The sequence below is a fragment of the Saimiri boliviensis genome, chromosome 2 (assembly GCF_048565385.1).
Source record: "Saimiri boliviensis isolate mSaiBol1 chromosome 2, mSaiBol1.pri, whole genome shotgun sequence".
Taxonomy (NCBI): Eukaryota; Metazoa; Chordata; class Mammalia; order Primates; family Cebidae; genus Saimiri; species Saimiri boliviensis.
In genome coordinates this window covers 67,954,173-67,967,244 of record NC_133450.1, presented here as the reverse complement: position 1 = coordinate 67,967,244, position 13,072 = coordinate 67,954,173, and the positions used below count along the sequence as shown (strand labels likewise).

At 45.7% G+C, this 13,072-nt stretch overlaps 1 protein-coding gene across 9 annotated transcripts in view; it reads left to right on the top strand.

Moving 5' to 3' along the window:
• Nucleotides 1–13,072, top strand: part of TLN2 (talin 2) — a 474,792-nt gene that overhangs the window by 392,903 nt on the left and 68,817 nt on the right. For all 9 annotated transcript variants that reach the window (XM_074393531.1, XM_074393528.1, XM_039468905.2 and 6 more), the window contains 3 exons: nt 363–495; nt 3,111–3,212; nt 7,761–7,931. In XM_074393531.1, the coding sequence (XP_074249632.1) occupies nt 363–495; nt 3,111–3,212; nt 7,761–7,931 (406 nt within the window). The remainder of the gene's footprint in view (nt 1–362; nt 496–3,110; nt 3,213–7,760; nt 7,932–13,072) is intronic.

The following is a 13,072-nucleotide window of genomic DNA, read 5'->3' as shown; positions in this document are numbered from 1 at the left end:
TTTGCACTGGAAATAGTGCTGACCTTTTTTTTTTTTTTTTTCCAAGTAAGGATCGTATGCTTAAGCCAGTGCATAGAGAATCCAAGTCCAAATTGCTCCCTTTGCAGTTGCCTGCCGTGAGCCTAAGGTGGAGGGCAGGACCGTATTCTTTCCACCAGAAACAAGTAGAGTTATCCAAAGAGTTAAGGAATGCATGGGCTGTGCAGTGAGGCGTTGCCAACCAAGAGTCAGGGATTCCTCCTGAGAAGGAGGGGATCAAGTCAGGGAGGACATGGACAGGGATCCTGGACCACCAGTGCTGGAGGAAGCTGTGGGACCTGAGCCCCATGGAGCCTGTGTCCAGCTTGCACTGCTCTTTCCAGGGACAAGGCCCCTGGGCAGAGGGAATGTGACTACTCCATCGATGGCATCAACAGGTGCATCCGGGACATCGAGCAGGCCTCACTGGCTGCCGTTAGCCAGAGCCTGGCCACAAGGGATGACATCTCTGTGGAGGTAAGCTGGGGATCTTGGGGCCTGCTTAGCAGCCTCTAGATATGTTGGAGAATCTCAGCATCAGACTTGGAGGGGTAGAGGTTGTGGGGCCAAGATGTTTCTGTTGCTGGAGTTTCACCATTACACAGACTTCCTCTGTGGAGCCAACCTGGGAACTTTTTGGAGAGGGTAGGGCAGATGCCAAATAGAAGAGGGTGGCTTGGGGGAAGGAATACATGTACTGGGGTGGAAAGTTGAAATGTGGCTGAAATTTGGGGGGAAAATACCAATATCAAGGTAATTTAGGGGTAAGATGGATACCCTGTTTGCTTTAACACAGCAGTAGAGTGGATCTAGGCATGTAAATTTCGAATGGTTCTCTGTTGTCATATTTCACGAGCGTGCTTTCTAGTTAGTTGGCAAATTCAGCATTAAACTCGAATGGATCTGGTCTGTTCAGAGATCAAGGATTCTGCCCTAAGTTATTCAATGTCTAGCATTTGAGGACTTTGGCATCCTATTATTAATTTAAAGCCACTTTGCCCTCTCTCGCTTGTTTTTCCAAAGTTGAGAATGGAATTTTCCTGCTTTTTCCCTTTGGGTTTTTTCTGTTACCTGTCCAAAGGTTCCTGATTTTTACTTCTTTCACTACTGAAGGCACAGTGCTTGACACACAGAAGGTGCTTAATAAAAATGGATGGTCCGTTTATTGATGTTTCTCTTCCTGCCACTGAATTCATTAACAATCAGCTTTCGGCCCAGAGTTAATATTCCTCTTTTTTATTAATAGAGATGTCTATTTAGCTACACCTTCACCATCCTATTTCCAAAAACAGAAAGAAGGAATAAATTTTCTCAGACTGTGTGGGATGCTAGAATTATTCTTTTGAACCCGTTGTTAAAGTCCGTATATGTATGCATCCAGACAAGTGCAGATAAGTGTACCACTTGATAAATTATCACCCACTGAACAGGCCTTTCAGTCAGCACCAAGATCAAGAAGCAAAGATGAGGCTGGGCACTGTATCTCACACCTGTAATTGCAGTACTTTGGGAGGCTGAGGCAGGCAGATCACTTGAGGTCAGGAGTCCAGACCAGCCTGGCCAACATGGTAAAACCCAGTCTTTATTAAAAATACGAAAAGTAGCCAGGCATGGTGGTGGTCGCCTATAATCCCAGCTACTGGGAGGCTGAGGCAGGAGAATCGCTTGAACCTGGGAGGTGGAGGTTGCAGTGAGTGGGCCAAGATCGCACCACCGCCCTTAAGCCTGTGCAACAGAGCAAGAATGCATCTCAGAAAAAAAGCAGCAAAGGTGACCAGCACCCCAGCAGCCCCCTGATCCCCCCATCCTATCACCATATCCTCCCCAACCCAGTACATCTCTGCTTTAACTCCCTCACTAGGAAGAGAACTCTTCTCCTTTAACTGTGTGTGCTCCCTAAACATACGTCATATTTAATTTAACAAACCATCTGTAATAAAATAGTGCTGTTGGAATATTCTTGCATTCTTGACTATAATCACATTATAAATGTGAAGATAATAAGTAATTAGCTAAATAAAACCCTTGGACGTCTTGGAAGTTTCTCTCTGCCCGCTCCCATCTGTCTCTATTTCTCTTTTTTCTTTTTCTTTTTCCAGAGTTTTGTTTTCAAGTTTGCATATTAGTCTGCTCCTCTTGTTGAGGACACTGTACCCCCATCCCCCATGGCCCATAGGCATCATTGTTCTGTGGGAAAGTAGCGAAGGCTAGAGTCTCATTTCTGATGAGCAGGACGTCACCACTTTGGCGAAGTTCACTGAGTTCCATGCTGGTGTGTGCAGACCTAAAACGCCCAGTGCTCTGATGTATTAATCCTGCATCTATCAAGTGAAGTTCCTATGAATAGTCGTACAAAGGGATCTGATCTTTCCTGCCACTGGCTAATAATCTCCGCCTTTGAATTCCCCATCCCCCACATTCTCAGAGTCATCTGGGTATCTTGGTCTGTCTCTTTACAGCATGATTTAATTCTTTGCAGGTGGAGAGGTTAAACCATCTCTCAAACCTGAGAAGCAATGCCTTGAGGGCACCATTTTTAATGTTTGCATGCACACCGCAAACAGTGGATTGAGGTCTGAGCTGAGTTCAGTGGGCATCTTAGCATTTTCACAGTGCACTGTTTGGGAAGCAGTCCTGCTTTCAAAGAGCTAATCTCATTTTTACGTCACTCTCTATCCTTAAGGGTTATTAGTTCTGAGAATACAGCGACCTGGGATGTTCCCTCAGACCCCTCCATTATCTGCCTGCATTTGCACAAAGTTGTCATTCCTTCTTGGAAAGCCATGGCTGTTTTGCATATCCACTAATTACACCAAGGAACGTAAAGTAAAGATAAGAGTAACATCAGTTGTTAGGGTTGACAGGAGCAAGAAGCCAGATCCAAAAGCATCTCTCAGGCCTGCTGCTTCTCTCTCTCGGGAGGAGGCATCACTGAGAAGATCAGGGCAGGGCACAGTGGCTTGATGGCAACACACAGGCATTTGACATTTGTGTTATGTGGCCTTTCTTGTTTTTCAGAAGGGCCTTTTTGAATGAGCGCAGCTCTGTGGGGAACTATTATGGGATGAACTTGACACTTCTTTCCTTATCAGGCCCTGCAGGAGCAGCTGACTTCGGTGGTCCAGGAAATCGGGCACCTTATCGATCCCATCGCCACAGCGGCTCGGGGAGAAGCAGCTCAGCTGGGACATAAGGTAATGCACAGCGAGGGAACCCCATGAGGGTGTGCGTGTGATCACAGGAGAGAGGGTTTTATTGGCTTTACTGCTAGGGTTCCCAAAAGCCTGTGATGCAAGCAAGTATTGTGCCTGAGTCCAATGCTGGTTTAAGCTGCAGAAAATAACACTGAACCTCTCTCTGGCATCCTCTCCAAAAATGATCAGTTCAGGATCTGTTTTTACCTAGCGTTCAGAAGAAAACTTCAGTGCAGCTTTTCTAGTTTGGCCAGAGACGTTAGCCAGCTTGGCATTTACAGTCGTCCATTGCAATCAACCTTTGCTGAGAGAAGCCAGACACTGAAGCAGACACTCCCAGCCTGGAGTCTGCCACCTTTTGTCCCTGGCTGGCTGGCCAGCCAGCCCCACTGTGGTGTGTTTAAGGGTACATTATTCTTTTGTGGTTTGCAACATAGTGTTTAATGTTAGACATAATGAGGCAAAGGCAGGCTTCTCCCTGGATAGCCAAACCCTCCCTAGGTTTCCATTCCAGGGGAACCGTTCAACTGGGGCTTTGTACCCACGTTGTGTTAAGTGCCAAAAGACGTTTTGCCTGGTTGGGGTTCATTTTGCAAATTCTTCAAGGACAATGGGCTTGTCATGCAGCCTGTGTCTCAATAGGGAGAGGCCAGAAATTGGATTTTTAACCAGCTTGGGCTTCCTAGCATTTTATCAGTGCAGCCATCAGTACAGATGTACATCTATACTGGACAGTAGCCAGAATCTTCTTGGCAGGTATCGATCTTAGAAAATCAATATTCTTGCTTTTTCAAATTACAGAATAGCTTAAGAGCCTACTCACCTTCCCGCTGGTTCCAAGTGGGGATTTTTGAGATTTGAAATCTCAAAGGCCAGTGTGTCTCTGCCTTTTTAAGTGTGACACATTTCATTTCTTAGCTGAGTTTCTTTATGCGGTAATTAGAAAAGGGCTTGTCCACCTGTGTGAAGAGGTTTGCAGGGGTGGAAGGCATGGTCTGGTCACTGGAGCCACTGCCTATGTGACCATCAGAGAAACTGAGTGTAGAAGAGAAGCTGCACTGGACATTTTTTCAGCAATTAATTTGATTCCAGAGCTTTTGTAATAAAATATTTCTGGATGTCTTTGGAGGACAATACCCACGTCTCTGCAGATACTTCATTAGTACACAAGATTAATTCCTGTGTTAGTGGTTAGCATCAAAAGAAACGTAATGTATTTATGCCACTTGACTTATAAATTTTCTCTTTGCCCTTGGGCTAATCTGTCTCTTTCCTTCTAAAAGAGAGTTTTGGACAGAGTCAGACTGTGATCCCTCTATCCAGAAGAGCCCTGAACTAGGAGTTACACCCACATTTCCCCCAAGGCTTCATTACAGTGCTCAAGTGGGGTCCCAGATCAGCAGCTTCCACAGCACCTGACAGTGTTAAGAAATGCAAATTCTCAGACCCCAGCTGTGTTCATAAAGTTGTGTGGCTTCAAACAACATAAATTTATTCTCTCGTAGACTTTAGAGGCCAAAAGTCTCAAATCGTATGTTGGCAGGGCCATGCTCCCTCTGGAGACTGTAGAGTGGATTTCTTGGAATCTACTTTGTTTTTTCCTTTTTTTTGCGGGGCGGGGGCGGGTGGCAGGCGGGCAGAGTCTCACTCTGTCACCCAGGCTGGAGTGCAGTGGCGCAATCTCAGCTCACTGCAACCTCTGCTTCCCGGGTTCAAGAGATCTTCCTGCCTCAGCCTCCCGAGTAGCTATGATTATAGGTATGCGCTACCACGCCCAGCTAATTTTTTGTTTTGTATTTTTAGAAGAGATGGGGTTTCACCATGTTGGTCAGGCTAGTCTCAAACTCCTTGTGATCTGCCCACCTTGGCCTCCCAGAGGGCTGGGATAACAGGCATGAGCCACCGTGCCTGGCCTTGTTCTTTGCTTCTTATGTTTTCCTGTGGTTCCTGGTGTTCCTTGACCGTGGCGATGATCCCTGCTTCCATAGTCACATTGTCATCTGCTCTTCTGTGTTTATTCTGTCTCGTGGTTGGACACTGGTTACTGGATTTGGAGCCCACCCAGGGAATCCAGGATGATCTCGTTTCAAGATCCTTAAACCTAAATTTCAAGGTTGCAGGGATTTGGATATGGACATACCTTTTGCAGGGTCACCATTCAATCCACCTGTGTACCTCAACCTAGGAATGAACGTCATGTACCAAACACTCAAAATTCTGTGTTATTTTAATGCATGTGCTAACCCAAGCGAGGATGTTTCCTGTTCTGTCATGTCTCAAGAACAAAAGGTATTAAAGTCCTCGCTAAGCTTCCTAAACACAGAGAAAAGCGCATGCCTTCAAAAAGCTTTGCCTGTAATATGTGAGCCCTGGGTCTTTACTGAGTGCTTCCTATGTGGCAGTTAGCGTGGTGAAGGGCTTTTATGTACATTAATTCTCCTACCAGTCCTGATGAACTCTCAGTGCTATTGTTAATCCCCATTTTATAGATGAGGAAACTGAAGTGGAGCAATTGGAACAATGTGCCAAATATTTCTCAGTAAGGAATTGAGAGGGAGGATTCAAATCCAGTGATTGTGAGGCCCGAGCTGATGTCCTTCGTGGCCCAGCCGTGCTACCTCCATGGCGAAGTCGGACTCCTGTTTAGTTGTTGCATTTAATAATTCTCAGCACACAGCAACAGCTGACATTTGACAGTTGCATTGATGAACTATACTTTTAAAATAATAAAATTAACCTAGAAAACATGTAAGATTCTAAAGCATTAATCATTTTAGCTCCTTTAGGACTTAAAGGACCACCCTAAGCCCTCAGCCCTGATGACCCCTGTGTGCCCCATTCCCTTTGGCAGTGATACCAGTGCCTTTCCTGGGGATGAAGATGAAATCAAATGCAAGCGTGTGGAGCTGCTGCCTGCGGTTGTCCAAGCCATCCCTTCCACAAAGGCATTTGGCCGAAGTGGGAAGTAGGGATCAAAATTCAGCCCATGCTCTGCACCTGGCATCAATAGTGCCTGCCGAAAGCACCTTTACAATTCACCCAAAGGCACCCTAAGGGCCAGCAACAGCTCTGTTCACCAGATTTGAAACCTATTTGCAAGATAACCATAGAGGAGATAACAAAGTACAGATAGGTTCATTCTTGGCCAATAATCATGTCTCATTATTGGCGCTAATTAAGTTTGATTTTTTTTTGGACACATTCCCCCACCTTGCCCCAGCCACCATCCGCTGATCATCCCCAACCGCCTGCTGCTGGCCCAGTGACTGCTCATGTGAGTGGTCTTCATGTCCACATCCCCACAACACTCATTCTTCCAACATGTGATGAGAAGAAGTGGTTAAGCGAGGTGCTGGCTGAAGGTTTGGAACTTAAGTGCTCTTGAAGGGCATCATTTAGCCATTAGTCATTACCGCACAGAATGAGGCATTGAACAGAAAAGTATGATTGGCGCCATTGTATTTTATCTGAGTGAGAATAGATACTGAGAGGGGATAGATCCTGGTATCTGAAGTGAATGTAGCAAAATGTTAAGATCTCATATTCTGATGCCAGGTAAAGGGGCATCCAAACACCAGATGATGAACTCTTAAAACTGCAGTGTTACAACAGCAGCAGGACTGGAATCACAGTGAAAGTGACAGAGATCATAGATCATGGCCACTGAGAGCCGGGGCTATGGGTTGGGATGCTACTGTCTCCACCTCTCAGCTACGTGAGATGGAGCATGCATCTCAACCCCTCGAAGCCTCGGTATCTTCATGTTTATCTCCCTCTTGTGCTTGTGGAGGCTCAGTGAGGAAATGGATGCTAAACTTTTAGCAGAGAGCCTGGCACAGGGGATGCATCCACTAGATATTTGCAACATGTGGTTCATAGCTCCCAGCCGGTAGGCGAGCTTTGGTGAGGGTGCATGGATATGCATGGTATTGCCCTCCTGGAGAGAGGCCTGTGCGGGGGCAGTGGTTCATGTTGGGATAGGCTTTATTTGCTCTCCCAAGTTGGGCTAATCATAAACAGAGCATCTAGGCTGATGTGAAATCGTTTGTGCTTTTATTCCAAATCAAGGCTTGGTCAAAATGCTTCGGGCAAAAGGCAGTTGGGATTTGCTTCCTACAAAGCTTTTGAAGTTTCCTTTCATCTCATTCTTCTCTTTTCTGCTCCCCTGCTACCTTATCCTTCCTCCACTACCCCTTCTTCCTCAGTTTGCAAGACATCTTTAGTCCTTCTAAAAGTTTTTGATTCATAGAAATTGACAGTTTGTAAAACCGAATTCAATTCTCATATCTAACTCTGGATCTCAGAATGGGTTTCTTAGCACTTCCACCATATTTAGAGAGACGAAGAACTCCCCAGAAAAAGTAAAAACCAAGCAAGAGTACATTAATTAGGAAGCACTTTCAGCAGTAAATTGCAGCAGGCCTGCCTCTCCATGTGAGTCCACCCAGCCCTGCTCCCCTCCTGCTCCCTACCATGGAGCCCCTGAAGGAGACACGTGTATTTACACGATACATCTGCGGCTTTTTTTTTTTTTTTTTTCCTTGAAAGGTGACGCAACTGGCGAGCTACTTTGAGCCCTTGATCTTAGCTGCAGTCGGTGTGGCCTCCAAGATTCTTGACCATCAGCAGCAGATGACAGTGCTGGACCAGACCAAGACGCTTGCAGAGTCTGCCCTGCAGATGTTGTATGCAGCCAAAGAAGGTGGTGGAAACCCCAAGGTATGGTCCAGGATATCGGGGACTCACTTAGGACCACTAAGAGGCTATCGTGCCTTCCTGCTGTAATGTGTTCCTCCAGGAAAACACTTCCAGTTCTTGTTGGTGGCATTTGAGCTTCCGCTATGAGATCAGAAATAATCTGTTGGCCTTCCCAGGGTTCTTAGGGAAGAAACCAAGAAATATACATAATTAAGGCTTTTTTATAAGGTACTCTTTTCTTGACAGAACGTGTAGACAAGTGTCCTTGGGGAACAATAATACATGGTGTGATGATTACAGGAATGAAAACCGTAATGCTTACTGGGTCCCTGCTCAGCGTTGACACCCAGTTTGCACAAAAGGAACGCTCTCTTGTGCTCCAGTGAATGTCATTTCCATTCCTAGTGCTTAAGAGACTGCAGTTTAATATGAAAATCTCCCATACCAGTTTGCAAGAGGAACATTTCTTCAGCCTGTCGTGTCACCCAGCTGCTTTAAGTGGCCAAGTATGACGACAGCCTGTCATAGGTGACCTTGCACCGCATTTTACTCTGAACTTGGGAACTGAAGAAGAGAGAGCAGCATATGCCAAGGCATAGGTAGCTTTATTAAAGGGTTGTGGTTTCTTCAGGAATAGTGAGTAGTCTCATCTATCTGGAACACGCAGAGTGGAGGGACCACCAGGCGGGAGGTTGGACAGGGCTGCAGGGTGACGGGTCTCTTCCATGTTATGGACTTCAGTCTTTATGGTAAACAGTGAGGAGCCATTGGTGGTCTTTAAGCTGGGGAATGGCACAACCGGTCCACATTTTAGAAACATTAACCTGGTAGCAGTGTGAATAATGTCACGGACTTTATTTTTCTTTCCTTTCTTTTTTTTTTTTTCCTGAAATAATGTCTCACTGTATTGTCCAGGCTAATCATGAATTCACAGATACATGTGTTGTTGCTGCCTCAGCCTCCCCAGTAGCTGGGGCCATAGGCATGTACCACCATACCTGGCTAGCCTGCTTTCTCATATATTTACTTATTTACTTAATGAATTAATTCGAGATGGGGTCTCCTTCTGTTGCAGGCTCATCTCGAACTCGCGGCCTCAGGCCGTCCTCCCCCTTTATCCTCCCAAGTACCTGGAATTATAAGCACAAGCCACAGCACCCAGCTTGGATGTACATTTTCTATGTTCAGTTTTTTTCATTCATATACTGGGCTGTTATTAAGAGCCTCATTCTGGGGATGCTAAAATATTAAGTGCCAGCCACTGTCTTCAAATTGTTCAAAGTCTCTTAGAAAAGTAAGTTGGGTTGCTGAAGTGGTGGATTAGAGCGAGAACAACAATTCTGTTTTGACTGTGCTGGAGTGACAATAGGGTGCCTTGCAGTCACGCCAGCCCCCTTTGCACCCTCCCCAAACTGGAGGAGGCAGAACTCATCCTCTGAATCACTTCTGGGTTATCTTTTCTCCAGGCCGTTTACTATCACATGTCCCCACTCCTACCTGAGGCTTTCAGTAGTAAGAAAATGCTTCAAAAGAGGAGTTTTGCTCTGGTTGCGCAGGCTGGAGTATAATGGCATGATCTCAGCTCACTGCAAACTCTGCCTCCTGGATTCAAGCGATTCTCCTGTCTCAGCCTCTTGAGTAGCTGGGATTACATGCACCCACCACCACACCCTGCTAATTTTTTTGTATTTTTAGTAGAGACAGGGTTTCACCATGTCGGCAAGGCTGTTCTCGAACTCCTGACTCAGGTCATCTACCCACCTTCCAAAGTGCTGGGATTATAGGCATGAGCCACCACACCTGGCCTTTCTGGATTTTTAAGACAGTAGTACATCTGCTTGGACTGTAAGTTCAGAGCTCCTCGTGGAATAGTATTTCATCTTAACCTTATAACCTCAGCTGCTGCCTTCTGATCAAGCGGGGCCTGTTACTAGAAAGCTTACCATGCTATGTGTGCTCCCAGTCATCAGAGATGGGGTCTTGCTGGGGTATCCAGGCTCATCACAAACTTCTGGCCTCAAGCAGTCCTCCTGCTTCAGCCTCCATGTACCTGGGATTACAGGCACAAGCCACAACACCCAGCTTGGACTTAAGCTTCCTATGCTCCCAGCCATGGGAGCACACATAGCACTGTAAGCTTTCTGGTAACAGCCTGTGCTTGGAAGTGGTGTCTAGAATAATTTTCCACCAATGTGAAGTGTTTTTCAGTAAACCATTAGATGATGAAGTAAGACACGACGAGTGAAGGCAAGGCAGGCGACCACTTCTGTCCCTCATCGGTCTCAGTCAACCATGCTCTCTGTCTGCAAACCCTGGCAGGCTTAGCCCAAAGTGCACCTGGGCCACTACAAGTCTGCTTTTTTGAGCCTTTTCCTAGGAGACCTGCTGCAGAGACGTAATCACCTTGGTTGTTAAGTCTTTGGACAGATATTTTCTAGGTTTTATTTGCTGTGTGCTAGGTGTTAACATATCTCTGTTGGCAGAAGAAATAAAGGTTTGGTAAATAGTTATGGGTAGCTTTGATTTGGTGAAAAACAGCACAAACTGGGCTCAGACATAATTGGATTCAAATCTCACCTCTGCCTCTCACGAGTAGATGACTTCATTTCTTTGTTTCCACACCTAAACAATAAGGGTAATTACGAATACCTCCCTAGCGTAGTGGTAGAGACTAAATGAGATGACGTGCCTGACGTAGTAGATATGTTTAAAAAACAAACAAACAAAAGCGTTGGCCCGGAGCCTGATGCTAATGAATCACATGCTTACCAAGCCGTTGGCAGCATAGCTCTCTTCTGCAATGTTCTTTACCCCACAGAGCTCCCTTCTTCTCTCACCCCCACCCCACCCAATTCCCTTCTGCAACCTCCTTGATGGCCCCCTCTTGATTCTGCCTGCAACACTCCAGCAGAAACAGCCCTTTCCACTGTTCTAATTATTCCTTGTTTTTCTCCCTCTACCAAAGTTGAAATCTGCTCCCCTGTGGCCTTCTCCCGTTTTTTTCCCCGTACTGCTGTGATGTCTGTGCCTGCCATCCTGGGCTTTGTATTTGAAGCGCTGCAATAAAGAAACAAGGCTCCTTTGGAAGCTGACTTCAGACGAGTGTCTAAAACAGAATAGAATCTGATTTTTATCTTGTGTGGTGCCATCAAGAACAGTCACAAGGAACCCCTCGGGAAGCTAAAATAATGACCTCATTGTTGGACCCACTGAGGCGACTTATGAGATTGCCATGGGTTGTTTAAACAGGCCTTAATTGAGTTCCAACTGTGTCTTTGGGTATCTGAACCGATTGCGCTCAACTGGCAGGTGTGTGTGATTTGAGATTAGGCTATCTGATAAAGATGAGGCTTGCCTTTGGAGTTGAGAAGAAAAGGCCCTGGGTGAGGCCTGGAGTAATTGGAGACTTCATAGAAGAGGTAGATGCTGAGCTGACCCTCTAAGAATCTGTAAAAAAAAAAAAAACAAAAAAAACAACCCTTAATTATGAGAAGTGAAGGAGAGCAGGCCTTCTAGAGCATTCATCAGCATGAGTGGATGGGGAGGTAAATCATTTCTGGATTAGCCAAGAGCAAGGATATGCTTTTATAGATTTAGGTGACCTGATATAGGACAAGTGTCCTTTAATTGTCCAAGGAGTTCAGAAAGGTTTGTGACTTACTGCTGCCTCCCAAATTTGCTTCTGAACCTTCCTGAGCCTGCGTGAGAGTATGGATCCTTTGCAAGCAGCACTCCTCTCTCCCCCAGATTGTATACTTTATTTTAATACGAATGTATAGAATTGCTGGCACTTTTTCTGTCTCCAACAGTCATTTCATTCTAAATGAGACTTAGAGATATATGCACCCTCCCTTTCACCTTCTGTATGCATACATATGTATTTGCATGAGATGCTGTTTTTGAAGAGTAGGTACAAGAGGTATCACGTTTCACACTTCTATCATCAAAGTAGAGCAATCTGCACATTTTGTGTTTTACCGTCTCTGTGCCACGAAATCAGCTATCAACCCAAACTACCCATTTGTTTCACTCATCTCAAAGAGAGTTCTGTGTATCCTGACACAGTATCAAGGATAACCACCCATGATCAACATATTTTCCATCTCATCAGATGTCATTTTGAATTACTTGCCTTGCTTCCTATGGGTTTTCAATTCAGACAGGGCCAATTCTTGTGGCTCACATAACCTCTTGGAATTCTCTTGTGGTTTAGAAAGTCACTCAGTGAATTCTCGTTTACCGTTTGCCACTGGCTTCTTTACCTTCTCGTTTACCAAAGTAAAGATACAACATCTTGGCCTTTTGGAAGAGTCGACTGTCCCCCAAGGTGGCTCAGGGCAACCATAGCCACAGCATAGGTAGACCCAGCGCCTGGATGTAATGCAATTCCGAACCTAAATATCTGACGTTAGGTCAGATTTTGCAGAGCAAGGGCACGATCTCCTCCTAGACTGCCCTTATAAATGACAAGGCACCTGCAGCCGTATCATCCCATCACCACATAGTGCTGCTATAGTTGGCCCCATTTTACCTAGGAGGACTCCAGGCCCAGGGCCACTTACCTAGTTAGCCAGTGGTGGAGCCAGAACTAGAACCTTTGGTTTGTCACCTCGGCTCTTCCCCCTGCATCTCGCTACCACTTGAGTTGCCTTTCAGGGAGCCCAGCACTGCCATTGTTTCATTGTTTTCATTCATTCGTTTACCTAGCGGCTACTCTGTGCTTCCCACAGGTGTGAGACACCTGCTTCCTGGTATGGTCTAAGGAATGCATGGGTGGGTACTCGGGACTTTGCCTGCAGAGCCCCATGCATTTCTCCAGCCTCATGGCAATATAAGTTGTGACATAGTTTCAAAGGCTATTAGGCCCTCTACAGACTTATTTCTCTTAGATGTACCTACGTTTCTGTAATCCAGTCTTATCTATAGACAGGGAATTAGAGTGTGTTGGGCAACTTTGAAGAGAAGTACATTTATTTTGAGCACATTTTTTCATTATTAGCTTTTTTTAAATTTTGTTTTTGAGACAGAGTCTTGCTCTGTCACCAGGTGCCAGGCTGGAGTGCAGTGGCACAATCTCGGCTCACTGCAACCTCCACCTCCCAGCTTCAAGCAATTCTCCTGCCTCAGCCTCCCAAGTAGCTGGGACTACAGGCACACACTAC